The sequence below is a fragment of the Culicoides brevitarsis genome, chromosome 3, assembly GCF_036172545.1.
Source record: "Culicoides brevitarsis isolate CSIRO-B50_1 chromosome 3, AGI_CSIRO_Cbre_v1, whole genome shotgun sequence".
In the NCBI taxonomy this organism is placed as follows: Eukaryota; Metazoa; Arthropoda; class Insecta; order Diptera; family Ceratopogonidae; genus Culicoides; species Culicoides brevitarsis.
In genome coordinates this window covers 4,129,572-4,145,562 of record NC_087087.1, presented here as the reverse complement: position 1 = coordinate 4,145,562, position 15,991 = coordinate 4,129,572, and the positions used below count along the sequence as shown (strand labels likewise).

General features: G+C 29.5%; 1 protein-coding gene across 1 annotated transcript in view; it reads right to left on the bottom strand.

Annotated features, from left to right (window-relative positions):
- The window catches only part of LOC134833677 (intermembrane lipid transfer protein VPS13B), a 29,270-nt gene extending 13,856 nt beyond the window's left edge, over positions 1 to 15,414 (bottom strand). The window contains exons 1-6 of the mRNA XM_063848084.1: positions 15,179 to 15,414; positions 14,353 to 15,123; positions 11,245 to 13,298; positions 9,765 to 10,050; positions 3,408 to 6,567; positions 562 to 1,972 (exon numbers count right to left, since the gene is read on the bottom strand). Of these exons, the coding sequence (XP_063704154.1) occupies positions 562 to 1,972; positions 3,408 to 6,567; positions 9,765 to 10,050; positions 11,245 to 13,298; positions 14,353 to 15,123; positions 15,179 to 15,265 (7,769 nt within the window). The 5' untranslated portion in view covers positions 15,266 to 15,414. The remainder of the gene's footprint in view (positions 1 to 561; positions 1,973 to 3,407; positions 6,568 to 9,764; positions 10,051 to 11,244; positions 13,299 to 14,352; positions 15,124 to 15,178) is intronic.
- Between the last annotated feature and the right edge of the window lie 577 nt (positions 15,415 to 15,991).

Genomic DNA, 15,991 nt, shown 5'->3' with positions numbered 1-15,991 from the left:
TCAAAAGTTGATTTTCATTGATATCTGATCGATTTTTGATGAAATAAAAAAAAGTACGATTTTATCATATGAGGAGCAAAAATCGTACTTTTTTCCTCAAGTCAATTTTTGATGGGTTTCAAAGCTAAAATTGAATAAATATTCATTCTAAAGTCGATTTCCATTGATATCTGATCGATTTTTGATGAAATAAAAAAAAGTACGATTTTATCATATGAGGAGCAAAAATCGTACTTTTTTTCTCAAGTCAATTTTTGATGGGTTTCAAAGCTAAAATTGAATAAATATTCATTCTAAAGTCGATTTCCATTGATATCTGATCGATTTTTGATGAAATAAAAAAAAGTACGATTTTATCATATGAGGAGCAAAAATCGTACTTTTTTCTCAAGTCACTTTTCAACCAATTTTTGAGGGGTTTCAAAGGTAAAAATTAATAAATATGCATTCTGAAGGATTTTTCGAATTTTTTTTTTTGCAATTTATATTTTGATCATCAAGCAAAATTTTTGAATTCAAAATTACCCCGAAAATTTTCAAAAAAAAAATCAAAATACTCACTCCATTTTAAACGCCAACTCATGATCATCTTCATACGTTCCCGGCATCTGCATCTCCTTAACTTCCCCTCTTCCAAAAATCGAATAATTTTGCTTGTGCTTATCCTCATAAGCCGTCGTGTGAATTGTCAAATTCGATTTCAACGAGTAAAGCGGCCAAATTATCACCAAAACTCGTTCGGGACAAAAACTCTTCGAAACGCGAAACTCCTCGATCGGTTCTCGAATAATTCTGACCCAAAAACTCGCTTCGCCAAAATTATTCGCCGCCGGAACTTTGACCATCCAGGGTTTGTTATTTTTGCCGATTTCTTTCAAGGGGATTTCGCCACTCCATGACTTTTTGGGGAGACTTGCGAACTTGATGCGGATCGATTCTTGTGCGTTTTCGTCGATGCAGGGACCAAAAGTGCTCGCATGAGATTTATCGTCGACAGTGAGTTCGGTAATTGTGCTATTTTGCGTTGTATCGACTTGATTTGCGTAAATTTTGTACTGAACGAGGAACGGATTGCTTGTCATGTTATAAAATTCGACATGACCTGAAATGTTAATTTTCTTTTGGAACGAAGAAATATTTTGAATGTTCACAATTAGGATTTTATTGCGAATTAAACATTTGTGAACGCCTTCTTCGTCGATTTTCAACGGTTTTAAGACATTTTCGTTCTTGAAACGAATAAAAATTAAATTATCATCATTTTTCGCTTCCATGTGCAACGAATAAAGCAAGAAACTTCGTCCAGGCAGTGAAAAAATTTGACTCGTCCCAAATTGCCCAAACTCCAAATCGACATTCGTTTGATTGCAAACCACATAACGCGACATCAGAACAAGATCCGTCTCATCTTTCGTCAAAATTTGCTCAGAATCTTTGAAAATTCTCGTTAAAACGGAAATCGCATGAGCTACTGACTGTCCGTAACGAAGATGCATCGTACTTGTGACGAAATTCACTTTTTTCTCCTCCTCCGTGAACTCGATGTAGGCCCGAACTTTGAAATTTTCCAACAACGCCGTGTAATTCATGAACGAATAGTCGATTATGTCGCAGGCGACTTCCGTTTCCGCGTCAAAATGTAAAATTTGGAAGTCATCAAAGACGCTTGTGTGACACAAAAATGCGCTCAGGTTAAAAGAAAGGCATTTGTGGGGCGGGATTAAGCCTCCTTGAAGTTTTAAGCCACGCACGATTTTCGGGGTTCGGCCAGAAGTTGAACAAGCCATCAAATTTAACTGAATATTTCCAAAGTCGATGATGACGTCGGCAGTTGGGATGGTTGCGGGATTATAATAAGAGTCGACTCGAAGGCAGCCAACGAAGAGTTTTGGACTGAAAGTTGATGCGGGAGTGTTTAAGGAGTTGTTGAAGGGAGTTGATGGCGATAAGATGTCTGTTATGTTGCAATCCGCTGAAAAATTGAAAAAAAAAAAATAATTTAAAGTTCAAAAATTAAAAAAAATAATTTTTTAAGGTTGGTTTTAAAATTTTTTTACAATTAATTACATCTCATTTTTAATTTTTTTTTTAAATTTAGTTTTAATTTCTCAAATTAAACAAAAAAAAAATTATAAAAACTTTACTTTTTTTCGAATCTAAAATTATGAATATTAATTTTTTTAATTCATTGTATTAAAAAAATATTTAAAAATTTTTAAATAATAAAAAAGAGAAATATTTAAAAAATGAAAAAAATTAAAATAAAAATTCTCAAATTAAAAAAAAAAACATTTCAATATAATATTTAAAAGAATAAAAAAAAATAAAAATGTTAATGAAAAGAAAATAATAATCAATTTTTATATTCTTTTAAAAAAATAAAAGAAAATTGAAAAACAATAAATTTTAATTTTTTTAAAAAATAATTTAAAAATTTAACATATTAATTTGGAAAAATTGGAACTATAATAAAAAAAAAAATAAATTATTTAAAAACAAATTTTAAAAATTTGAACAATTTTAAAATAAAAAAATCAAAATAAGAAAAATATTTTTAAGAATTTTTATATAAATTTAACAATTTTATATTTTTCATTAATTTATTGAAAAACTTAAAAAAATTAAAATTCAATGTAAGAAAAAATTAAATAAAATTCAATGTAAGAAAAAATAAAAATTTCATAAAAATTTTGAAAAATTTTGAAAATGCTAAAAAAAAAAATAAATACCTAAATAAATTATTTTTTACAAATAAAAAAAAAATTATAAAATTTAATTGAACTTTTTTTGGTAAAATAATTTTTTTTAAATCTAAAAGTTATGAAAGTTCAAATTTTTTTTTTTCTAAATTCTTATGAGTTTAAAATTTTTATAATTTTTAAAATTAAAAAATGAATGTAGGAAAAATTTTTTAAAAATAAATTAATCTCAATATTTGAAAAAAATATAAAATTCAAGCGAAAAATTAAGAATTTCAAAAACTCAAAAATTACAAAAAATAAAAATTTTTGAAATTTCTAAAAATATAAAAATTAATAAATAAATAAACTTTTGCAATTTAAATAAATAATTTCAAAAAGTAAAAAAAAATTATAGAAATTAAAAAAAAATACTAAAAATTTTTAAAATATTCATTTTCTTCTTTAAAAAATAAAAAAAAATATATATTGAATTTTATTTATTTTTTTCTTTTAGAAATAAATTATTTAAATGATTAAAAATTAAAAAAAAAATTATTCAAAAATTTTTGAATATTAAAAATTGATAAATTAAACTTTTTAAATAGAAAATAAAAAAAAATATAAAAATAATTTTAAATAAAAACAAATAAATAAAATTACGGATTTAAAAATAATTTAAAATATTTTTACTTATTTTACCTTTAAAAATAATTTTAAAAAACTCACCTTTAACATCCTTCATCGAATCACTCGTTTCTTCCTCATCCTCCTCTTCCTCATTTTCACTATCATCCTCATTCCTTACGACAATTTGCACTACCGTGACTCTCCAAATACTCGAACAAACATTTCTCGCTGGAATTTCGACATTTGTTGCTTCCTGATCGGACAACACAAAACTTCTTGCCAACATGAAACTCTCCCTCACACTGTTATAATACTCCAATTTGCACTCTAACACCGTTGGCTTCGCAAATTGAATCGGCACGGGAAACAATTTCACTTGACTCAAGCACCGGGGCTGCGGATATCGCCAACAAACCGAACTCAAATCCAATTTGGAATAAATTTGAATCTGATACGGCAACGGAAGTTCCGCCAAACTGGTCGTTTCGATAAATTGAAAGGCTCCTGCACGCAAATCGTCTTCGTAATTCTCCTGTTTTGGGCGGGATTTTGGCTCCGGAAGCGATAATTGCAACGGAATGAATTCAACTTTCGATTCTTTTTCAATTTCTTCCTCAAAAATGGATTTTTGGACCTCTTCTCGCATCTCCTCATACCTCACAAAGACCCGATTTAACGCATTTTGCATTAAAATAAACTCATTTTGATGATGACAATGCAAATCTACTTGAAGAAAATTCGATTTGACAACTAAAACTACGATTGGCTCCCGTTTCCATGACTCCTGAGAGACACTCAGCTCGGCTTCCAACGTCAAAGGATGCAAAATTGTCTCCCCATTCGCTGTCAAAATCAAAGAATGAACTTTGGCATTAAAATTTATGCGTTCAATCCTTTCCACAAGACTCAAATTAGCCTGAACTCCCCCACAGGTGAGTTTAAAATCGTAATTTTTGTTGTCTGAAAGCTCGAATAAGACCTGCGAAACTTGAAAATTTAATTTATTCAAGTCCTGCAGGTAATTTTTGACTTGTTTAAATGCATTTGTACGTTTCGCCGGCACAGGAATGACTTTTTTCCTCTGTTGAACTCCTTTTTCAAGCGAATTTTGTACCGTAAACTGCAAATCCAGCAACTTTTCTAACGTTAAATGACTTATTTTGACTTTCAGGGGTCTTCCAACTTTCACGTGCACCTCGTCAGCCTTCGTAAGTGACGTCACATGACGAAATTCGAAGAAAGGAAGGAACGCGCCCGTATGATCTGTCTCTCCGGAGCGTGTTTCAAGCAACGAAATGCTCTGTGAAGGCTTTTTTTTCGTTCCAGCTTCCAATCCGAGCGTTATTCGCAGGTCCAGGAGGGAAATTTTGACGGATTTTTCATAATTTGTTTGCCGCACGAAAATATTCGGACGATCGAGAGTCGTTGTAAGAAGAGGAATTGTCTCTTTTTTCGCCGCCGGGAGATCTTCGTCGGATTTGTAAAGGCGAAATGTGAAAATTCCTCCGTTAAAGTAAGTTTCGTAAGGCATGAGAACAATTTCCTTGATCTGATAATTTTTTTTTAGTTGGGAAATTTTCTGTTTTAGTCGTTTTTTGTCATTAGAAGCCCCGAGAGACTCAATTCCGGAGTCCTGTAACGATCGTTTCTCGATTTGGATGAGACTTTGGGTTCTTTTTGGCATTCGATGACGTGCTGAAGTTGATTTTTTTGCAGATTCTTCACGAAAAACGTCTTTTGGAGAGGCAGGAGTGAAGTCAACTGATCCTGTTCGCTTGAAAATTGTCGGAGTTGGTGGATTTTGGAAGAGATTTGAACTGACGCCGACATATTCTTGCGTTAATTCGTTCAGAACGAGGACATCGGGCTTTGGTTTCGGGTATAAAACTGATAAAAGTTGTTCTTGGAGCTGCGCGAGTTGACATGCGAGCGAAAGTTGGTTCAAGGTCATCGACAAGGTCATATCTTTGGTGCAGTTGAACTCGATGGCTTCTTGGCAGACGAGAACGTTTTCGAAAATGATGCTCGGAGCATAAACAATTCCAAGATTGAAGCCATTAAAGACAGTTTTTACGACAATTTCGGGTTTGCTGCTCGGCGGAGCCTCATTTTGATTCCATTCAAGCGCTGGATTGTCGTGATGCGTCGCCGTTTGTTGCTTGTAGAACGTATCGAGGACGTTAATCCAGTTTCCCGTGCACAAAGAGATGTTTTGGAACATCAATTCGTATTGGCGATTCTCAACTTTGGTACCGTAAACGTCTAAAATGCCCAATTGCTGCGCTTTGTGATAAATATCCGGACGTAATGCGGTTCTGTTGATCTTATTTTCGGGTTCAACCATCCGAATATCGGCAATTGTGAGGATATAAACGTTGCAATCTTTCGTTTCGCTCCTTGAAACGGGCAAAAATACCCGAATTCCCTTACTTTGGAAGTCAAAAAGTGGCAAATCATCCACTGATGTGATATTTTTTTGACTTAAATCACGTTCAGCACGTCGCTCGTCTAAACGAAAGGCTCCGATGAACTCAGCGAGAAGTTCTAAGTCCAAGGCGACGTCGAAATGTTGCATCTTGAGACCAACTTCCGTCAAAAAACGTGATTCCGAGTTCAGATTTTGCTTAATTTTCACTTTCCATTTTGTTTGGACGTCGATTTTGTCGGCGCACGTGACCAAAAGTTGCAAAACAGCAGCGTCGCGAGCTCCTTTTTCGTGAATTAAGTCACTGTCGGAGTGAAAATGAAAACCTAAATTCTCGTTTTTGTTGTATTCGTTGTGAAATTCGGTTTTTTCGTGACATTCGCCCTTGGCAGAGGCAATTTTCAGCATTAATTGATGGTAATTCGGGCGTTGGTTGAAACTGATGATGATGTCTTCGAGTGAAACGGTGAATTTTTTGTTGCATTTTGTCGTTGGGTCGCAATTGAATGCCACGAGGGAGACTTTTGTCAAGGTAAATTGCACTAAAAGGGAGTACGAGCCTTGCGGAATGATCGGAGGAGGAGCTTTTGATGCACTTGAAGTTGCAGTCGTTGTTGCTTCGCTTCGGATTTCGCTTTTGCTGTCGATGGATTTGATGCTGGAGAACCATGAGGTTTGTGCGTACGACAAAAATTCCTTGATTTCGGTTGAAACTTGAGAATTGGAGTTTGTGGAGAAGTCTAATGTTGGTTTGGCGGGTTGAGAAGTCACGTAGAGGCGTTTGATGAGAGATAAGTCGAGGAATTGGCGAATGTTGCGCATGATGAAGTTCATCTACGGGAGAAAATTTTTCAAAAACAAATTAAGTTAGATTTGAGTTTTTTTATGAAATTTTTTTTAAATTATTTTTTTTTTTTCAATTATAAAATTTTTGTTTAATTCGTAAAAATTTTATTTAAGTTCAAAAATTTTTATTTTATTTTTTTTTTTAATTTTAATTTTACAAATAATTTTTTTTTAAATTATTTTTTTTAATAAAAACATTTAGGGTTTTCCAAATACGTTTTTTATATAAATAGGTTTTCGTTTTTAGTACTATTTAGTATGGAAAAGTAATAAAATTGATCAATTTTGAATTATTTTCTATGATATTGTTATAAAATTAGCGTTTCTAAAAATCTAAAAAAGTTTTCAAAATGGCTTTGACACAGTTTTTGACATAGTTTTTTTGCTCTTGATTTAGTTTTTAAAATAAAACTATGTCAAAGGAAAAAAAATTTTTTCAGTTTCAATTTTTTGGCAGTTTTGAGTTAGAAAATGATTAAAAATGATAAATTAGAGCCCTCTGACAAATTTTTATCCATTTGGAGCAAAATTTGACAAAAATTGCTTTGACACAGTTTTTGACACAGTTTTTGACATAGTTTTTGACACAGTTTTTGTCTTGATTTAGTTTTTAAAATAAAACTATGTCAAAGGAAAAAAAATTTTTCAGTTTCAGTTTTTTAGCAGTTTTGAGTTAGAAAATGATTAAAAATGATAAATTAGAGCCCTCTGACAAATTTTTATCCATTTGGAGCAATATTTGACAAAAATTGTTTTGACACAGTTTTTTTGCTCTTGATTTAGTTTATAAAACAAAACTATGTCAAAGGAAAAAAAATTTTTCAGTTTCAATTTTTTGGCAGTTTTGAGTTAGAAAATGATTAAAAATGATAAATTAGAGCCCTCTGACAAATTTTTATCCATTTGGAGCAATATTTGACAAAAGTTGCTTTGACACAGTTTTTTTTTTTTTCTTGATTTAGTTTTTAAAACAAAACTATGTCAAAGGAAAAAAAATTTTTCAGTTTCAATTTTTTGGCAGTTTTGAGTTAGAAAATGATTAAAAATGATAAATTAGAGCCCTCTGACAAATTTTTATCCATTTGGAGCAATATTTGACAAAAGTTGCTTTGACACAGTTTTTGACACAGTTTTTGACATAGTTTTTGTCTTGATTTAGTTTTTAAAATAAAACTATGTCAAAGGAAAAAAAATTTTTCAGTTTCAATTTTTTGGCAGTTTTGAGTTAGAAAATGATTAAAAATGATAAATTAGAGCCCTCTGACAAATTTTTATCCATTTGGAGCAAAATTTGACAAAAGTTGCTTTGACACAGTTTTTGACACAGTTTTTGACATAGTTTTTGTCTTGATTTAGTTTTTAAAATAAAACTATGTCAAAGGAAAAAAAATTTTTCAGTTTCAATTTTTTGGCAGTTTTGAGTTAGAAAATGATTAAAAATGATAAATTAGAGCCCTCTGACAAATTTTTATCCATTTGGAGCAATATTTGACAAAAGTTGCTTTGACACAGTTTTTGACATAGTTTTTGACATAGTTTTTGTCTTGATTTAGTTTTTAAAATAAAACTATGTCAAAGGAAAAAAAATTTTTCAGTTTCAATTTTTTGGCAGTTTTGAGTTAGAAAATGATTAAAAATGATAAATTAGAGCCCTCTGACAAATTTTTATCCATTTGGAGCAATATTTGACAAAAGTTGCTTTGACACAGTTTTTGACACAGTTTTTGCTCTTGATTTAGTTTTCAAAACAAAACTATGTCAAAGGAAAAAAAATTTTTCAGTTTCAATTTTTTGGCAGTTTTGAGTTAGAAAATGATTAAAAATGATAAATTAGAGCCCTCTGACAAATTTTTATCCATTTGGAGCAATATTTGACAAAAGTTGCTTTGACACAGTTTTTGACACAGTTTTTCATTTAGTTTTTAAAACAAAACTATGTCAAAGGCAGTTTTGAAAATGATAAATTAGACAAATTTTTATCCATTTGGAGAGTTTTTGACATAGTTTTTGACACAGTTTTTGTCTTGATTTAGTTTTTAAAATAAAACTATGTCAAAGGAAAAAAAATTTTTCAGTTTCAGTTTTTTAGCAGTTTTAAGTTAGAAAATTATTAAAATTGATAAATTAGAGCCCTCTGACAAATTTTTATCCATTTGGAGCAATATTTGACAAAAGTTGCTTTGACACAGTTTTTGACACAGTTTTTTTGCTCTTGATTTAGTTTTTAAAACAAAACTATGTCAAAGGAAAAAAAATTTTTCAGTTTCAATTTTTTGGCAGTTTTGAGTTAGAAAATGATTAAAAATGATAAATTAGAGCCCTCTGACAAATTTTTATCCATTTGGAGCAATATTTGACAAAAGTTGCTTTGACACAGTTTTTGACACAGTTTTTGACATAGTTTTTGTCTTGATTTAGTTTTTAAAATAAAACTATGTCAAAGGAAAAAAAAATTTTTCAGTTTCAATTTTTTTAGCAGTTTTGAGTTAGAAAATGATTAAAAATGATAAATTAGAGCCCTCTGACAAATTTTTATCCATTTGGAGCAAAATTTGACAAAAATTGCTTTGACACAGTTTTTGACACAGTTTTTGACAGAAAAAAAATTTTTCAGTTTCAGTTTTTTAGCAGTTTTAAGTTAGAAAAATTATTAAAATTTTATCCATTTGGAGCAATATTTGACAAAAGTTTTGATTTAGTTTTTAAAATAAAACTATGTCAAAGGAAAAAAAATTTTTCAGTTTCAGTTTTTTAGCAGTTTTAAGTTAGAAAATTATTAAAATTGATAAATTAGAGCCCTCTGACAAATTTTTATCCATTTCTTGATTTAGTTTTTAAAACAAAACTATGTCAAAGGAAAAAAAATTTTTCAGTTTCAATTTTTTGGCAGTTTTGAGTTATAAAATGATTAAAAATGATAAATTAGAGCCTTCTGACAAATTTTTATCCATTTGGAGTAAAGTTTGTCAAAGTTGGCTTTGACACAGTTTTTGATCGTTATTTTTTGTAAAAAATTAATTCTTGATTTCTTAATCGAAATAACCTCTTAATAACCTCTTAAATAGTGCAAAATGTCAAACTTGTTGAAAAACTTAATTTTGAATTTAAATTTAAAAAAAAAATTAATTAAAATATTAATTTTAGTAAATTATTTTTAATTTTAGAAAAAATCGTAAAACACTCACCTGATCAACGATAAAATTAACATCAATTGGTTTCATATCGATATGCAAGTCAACTGATAGCGGACCTTGATCATTAATGTTGATGATAACATTCGTCGTATTTGGATGCAGGAACGGAAAATGTCTTCCGTTTTGAATTGTACTGACAGCACAGTCCTTAAATTGAATATTCCACGGAAAACTTAACTTTCCATGACTCCAACATTTTGAGGGAATGCTGATCGGAAGAGTTTCTGTCTTAATTGGGATTTGGCCGACAGAGGAAACGATCGTCAAACAAGGAAGTCTAAAATGAAAATACAAAAAAAAAAACATTTTTTTTTAGAAAATTTACCCAATGCACATTTTTATAATTTTTTGTTTATCCACATATTTTTTTAATATCTTAATGTAAATTTTGATATAATTTTTACTCAAGTATATTTAAAATTCTGCGAATTTTGAAATTATTTTAATTTAAAAATTTTTTCCTCAATGAAAATTTCAATAGAAACTTTAAACCCATTGCATATTTTGAAAATAATTTCTGCAGTTTTTTTTTAAATTTTTACCCAATGTATATTTCAAAAAAAATTTAAATTCATTTTCATTGAAAACTTAAATTTTTACCCAATGTATATTTTAAAAAAATTTCTTATTGAAAATTTAATCCTTATACAAAATTTTAAATAAATTTCAATTTTAATATTTTATCCCAATTTAAAAATAAATTTTTGCCCCAAATTATATTTCATGAAAAAATTCCATTAAAATTTTAACCCCAATACACATTCTAATTTTTTTTTCAAATTTTTTTAATTAATGAAGAATTTGAAACTTATATTCATTGAAAATTTATATTTTCGCCCAATGCACGTTTTAAAATTTATTCTTACAAAAAATTTTACGGAAAATACAAAATTTTAAATTCATTTCAATTAAATTTTTTATAACCCAATGCACAATTTGATAAAAAATTCAAGGAAAATTTTAATTTTTTGTCCCAATGCAAAAAGTGAAATTATTTTCTATTAAAATTTTAACCCTAATGCATATTCTGAGACAATATCTTATTTTTTTTTTATTTTTACCCCAAAACTTACTCTTATTGAAAATTTAAAATTTTTACCCAATGCACATTTTTAATTTATAAACCCATATAACATGTTGTAAATCTTCTCAATGCAACTTTGACACATTTTGTACTCAAAATATTAAAATAATTTTAATTAAATTTTGTGAACCCAATGCATATTTTGAAAATATATTCTATTGAAAATTTAAAATTTTAGCTGCAATTTAAATTTTTAACGCACATTTTTAAATTTATTTCTTATGAAAATTTAATCCAAATAAAAAATTTGAAAGTAATTTAAATTTAAATTTTTATCCCAATGCAAATTTAAATATTTTCAAAATCTTGCCCCAATGCATATTTTTTAAATTTAAAAAAAAATCCGTTAATAATCAAATTTCTTACAAAAAATATAAATTTCCTTACCTAAAAATCGCAACATCATTATCCTTCAAATTCCCATCCTTCGTCAAATCCTGCTGCTCAAAAATACTCGTCGTCATGCATTTCGTGGGAAAATAAACCGTCGTCATTGCAACTTCTATTTGTATCACAATCCTCTTCAACATCTCAAAAATATTCGTTTTCTCCTTCTCCTTTGTTTCTTCTTCCGCTGCTTCAACAACTATCGACACTCCCGCATCTCGATCCGAGCTCGAATGCACCGACGGAATCGCTTGCAACGGTTTTTTCGCTTCAACCGAAACTTTTCTCCTGATCGGCGTATCGAGAACAACCGCGGTATCCGATTTCGAAGACACATTCGCCGCTTGCTCGAACATCGGATGACTCCATCGCTTGACATCGTAGTTCAAAAATCGACAAAAAAGCGAATCAAAGGAAACTCCTCCCGGCTCGATGCGCAAATCAACAATCGGAGGATGAGAAATTGACTTTTCATCGAGAGGTAATTGAAGAATTAGCGAGATAAAGTTGCTGGAGACACTTTTTGGGATCAAAGGCCATTGAATGACGTGAGTTTTTAAAGCTAAAGCAGGAATTTCGGCATGTCCGATGCACTTTTCGACTTGTAACTGCAAAATTTGGTAGAATTCAGTGCGATCGTAGCCCGCGACGAGTAGATCGAAGTCGAAATTCAGCGTTACGAGATGTTGGTTGGAGATGTCAGCAAGGAGACTTGTGTTTAAAACGTCAATATAACGCATGTTAGTCACTGAATCGACCAAATTTTGCAATAAAAATAGTTGAGCGGCGTTCGTTTTGAACTTTAAGGGCTTCAGGATGGCATCAACGTTCATTTTTATGACATCCGGGTTGGTCCAAAGCTCTGGAAGGAGTAATTCTCGCATTTTTATTGTGAAATTTTCGATTTCAAAGACCTCGAAGACTTGTTCGACGAAGATTAGCGCCCCAGAAATGCTCGAAAACTCGATATTTGTCCTCCGAAAGGGCGAATCTGCGAGAATTTTATTAATACTGTCCAATTGCGACAACGTAGGAACTAAATTTGACTCCAACGGATATTGAATCGTTCCGTTTAAACGATCGATCTTCAAAAGTAAGTACGGTAGAAGTAACTTTTCGTATCCCCTAGCTTTGGTTTTGCGTAAATTTCGGGTGTGATCCCACATATGGACATGAAAAGAAGGATTTATGACCGAAATTGAGATAATTTGCATCGGAAATCCCTTTTTTTCGAACGTTTCGACTTCTTCATCTGTCGGAGGACGCAAACTATTCCGAGATAAAGGCGGTTTTGGCTCCAAATATGGCGAATATTTGTAATTTTCGAGGAATTGTTGAAGTAATTTCGTGCGATGGACCAAATCCGGGCAATATTTCAGCGTAAAAGGCCCAATAAATGCTCGAATTATGTGTTTTTTGCTCGCTGTCGTGATGTCAAAAGCATTTCCCATGGCAAAATTTTCATTTTGTGACGGAATATCTGACACGAAATCCACAATATCGATTGAAACAGCTGCCGTTCGTTCCAAAAGTCGACTTTCTGAGTGCTGTTCCATGTGACTTGTGAAATTCGCGGTGTATTTGCACTGCGATCCGACATTTTCGGGTGATTCGACGTCAAAAAGTGATCCTCGGAGGAAATTAATTGCATCAGAAATCCCGGTAGAGTAAAAGGGTTCGTCGATTGTTGTTGAATTTTTGCACGGGCAGTCTCCCATGAAGGCGCATCGCATGCTTGAAATGCCCGCTTGGGTATTTTGCCAATTTTTTCCGATGCGAATGGATTCCATGAAGGCTCCGTTGAACTCGAAACTCATCAAGGGAGTGAATTTTACCTTTTTTATTGGGGCAACGCTGCTTTCGTTGAAGATTTCTTGCGATTTGAACATGACTTTGATGGTTTCGATGTACGTGCCGAAGTGAATAATGTGCTCTTCGTCGTCAGCGTCGGAAGATTCTTGCGTGGATTCGTCGTCGTCGGGGGGAAAAATGGCAGGGATTTGATTCCATAACCATGAGACGAGGCTTTCGTCTTGCTCGTCGGAGAGTTGGATCTAAAAATTGGAAGAATTTCATAAAAATATTAATTTTTATAGAAATTTTTATAAATTTATAAGAAAATAATTTTTTTTTTTGAACTAAAATTTTTTGAAAAAAAAAAAAATTAATATAAATTTTAAAAAAATTAATTTAAAAAAAAATAAAATAAAATAAAAATTTATTTTTAAATAAAATTTTTGAATAAAAAAAATAAAAATTTATTTTTTGAAATACAATTTTATAAAAAATTCATTTTTTGAAAAATTTTTTTTTTTTTAAATTATTAGGTATGTGATTAAAAATTTAATTAAAAAAAAATTTGTGAATAAAAATTTTATTAAAAAAATCATTTTTTGAATAAAAATTTAATTAAAAAATTATTTTGTGAATAAAAATTTAATTAAAAATTTTTTTGTGAATAAAAGTTTTATAAAAAATTCATTTTTTGAATAATTTTTTTTTTTTAATTTTTATGTGATTAAAAATTTAATTAAAAATTTTATTAAAAAAAATCATTTTTTGAATAAAAATTAAAAAATTATTTTGTGAATAAAAATTTAATTAAAAAATTATTTTGTGAATAAAAATTTTATAAAAAATTCATTTTTTGAATAAAAATTTTTAAAAAATTATTTTGTGATTAAAAATTTTATTAAAAAAATCATTTTGTGAATAAAAATTTAATTAAAAAATTATTTTGTGAATAAAAATTTAATTAAAAAATTATTTTGTGAATAAAAATTTAATTAAAAAATTATTTTGTGAATAAAAATTTAATTAAAAAATTATTTTGTGAATAAAAATTTAATTAAAAAATTATTTTGTAAATAAAAATTAAAAAATTAAATTAATTAATTAAAAAATTATTTAGTGAATAAAAATTTAATTAAAAAATTATTTTGTAAATAAAAATTTTATAAAAAAAATTTTTTTGAAAAATTCATTTTTTTAATAAAAATTTTATAAAAAATACATATTCTGAATAAAAATTTTATAAAAAATTCATTTTTTTAAACGAAATTTTTTCATAAAATTAAATTTTTAAATAAAAAACTTTAAAATTTTTACCTGTTCCTGACTTTCTGTACTCGCTCTCTTGATCGCCATATCCAAATCGTTCTTCTTTTCCGGCAAAATGCTCAACAACTCAACCAACCGCCTTAACATCGGAAACTGATCCGTCGAAACATTAATATCCAAGAACTTTATCAAGATATCGATGCGATTCAACGAAGTTTTCTCCCTCGTACTAAAATTATATTTCGTCACAATGCGTCCCTCCAAGCTGCAACGATACAAAATTGGCTCCAAACAAACTTCAATCTTCCCCATGGCGTTCCGCTTATCCAAACAAACCGTCAAATCGTTAACTTTGACCAATTTCCTGACCAAAAATTTAATCGGCGAGATGTCAATAAACGCTGGCTGCCAATTCATATCCGCCGAACTGAGAGTCAACTCTTGAATATTGCACGAAAGAACAATTTCCTCCTCGACGTACTTCAGAATGATGTTATTGCACTTGATACTGATGTTATTGACGATTTTTTTGACTAACGAGGCGAGATATCCGGGCGGAGGTTCTGTAACGGGCGTAATTTGCTCCTTTACCGAAGTTTTTGTGGGCAAATCGTTCGCATCTCGCAGCTGAACGACGAATTCGATCGTGTTGATGGCAACAACAATCGGTTCGGAAGCTAATTTCACCCACGGAATGTGAATACTGAGCTCGTGAACGTGTCCCGAGATGAATTTCAGCGGCAAATCCAAGTCTTCTTCCAATGCACTCAGTCGGAGGTCGAGATTTTGAAATGCCACATCACCAGAAAAGATTGAGACCTGCGAAAAATTCAAAATTTTAGATAAAAAAATGAGTTTTCGGAGGAAAATTTACCTGCGCATCTTGCGGGCGGAAATTTTTCACGTATTTTTCGACATAATTGATGATTATTGGAGTGATATAAGACTCGATCCGGAACATTGCGAGAGGTAAGTTATTAAAAATTTATCAGACTTTTTAAAATTTACGCGACAATAGCAACTTTGCTACGATATCTACACGTTAAACACTAATTTATCGGTTTATTGGCAATTTATGACATGATTTTGGAGAATAGATAATCAAAAATTCACTAAAAAATCGCCGCGAAGAAATTTTTTTCAAAAATGTTTGTTTACATTTGGTAAAACGTCAAAATTAGCTGTCAAACTGTTTGTGCATTTCACTTTGATGCGCGTTTTTAATGGGTCTGTCCTTGAAAAAAAAAAATGCGCGCAAACATTATTTTAGTAAAAATAAAAAATTTCCACAAAAAATTTAATTTTTTAAAAATGTTTAATTAATTTTTAAATTATTTTTTTTTATTTTATAAATTATTTTAATTGAATTTTAATTTTATTAATTTTGAAAATTTATTTTAAGAATTAAATAATTTTTTTTAGAATATTTAAAATATTTTTTAAAATTTATTTAATTTTTTTTAAATTTTAAATAAAAAAATTAAATTAAATAAAACCTTTTTTAAATAAAAAAAAATTAATTAATATTTTTAAAAAAAAACTTTTTTTAAATGAAAAAAAAAATTTTTTTGAAATTTTAATAAAATTTTTAATTTAATTTATTTTTTTTAATTTTTTAATTGAATTTAATTAATTATTTTAAAAAATAATTTTTTTATTTTATTATTTTTTTTTAATTTTTTTAATA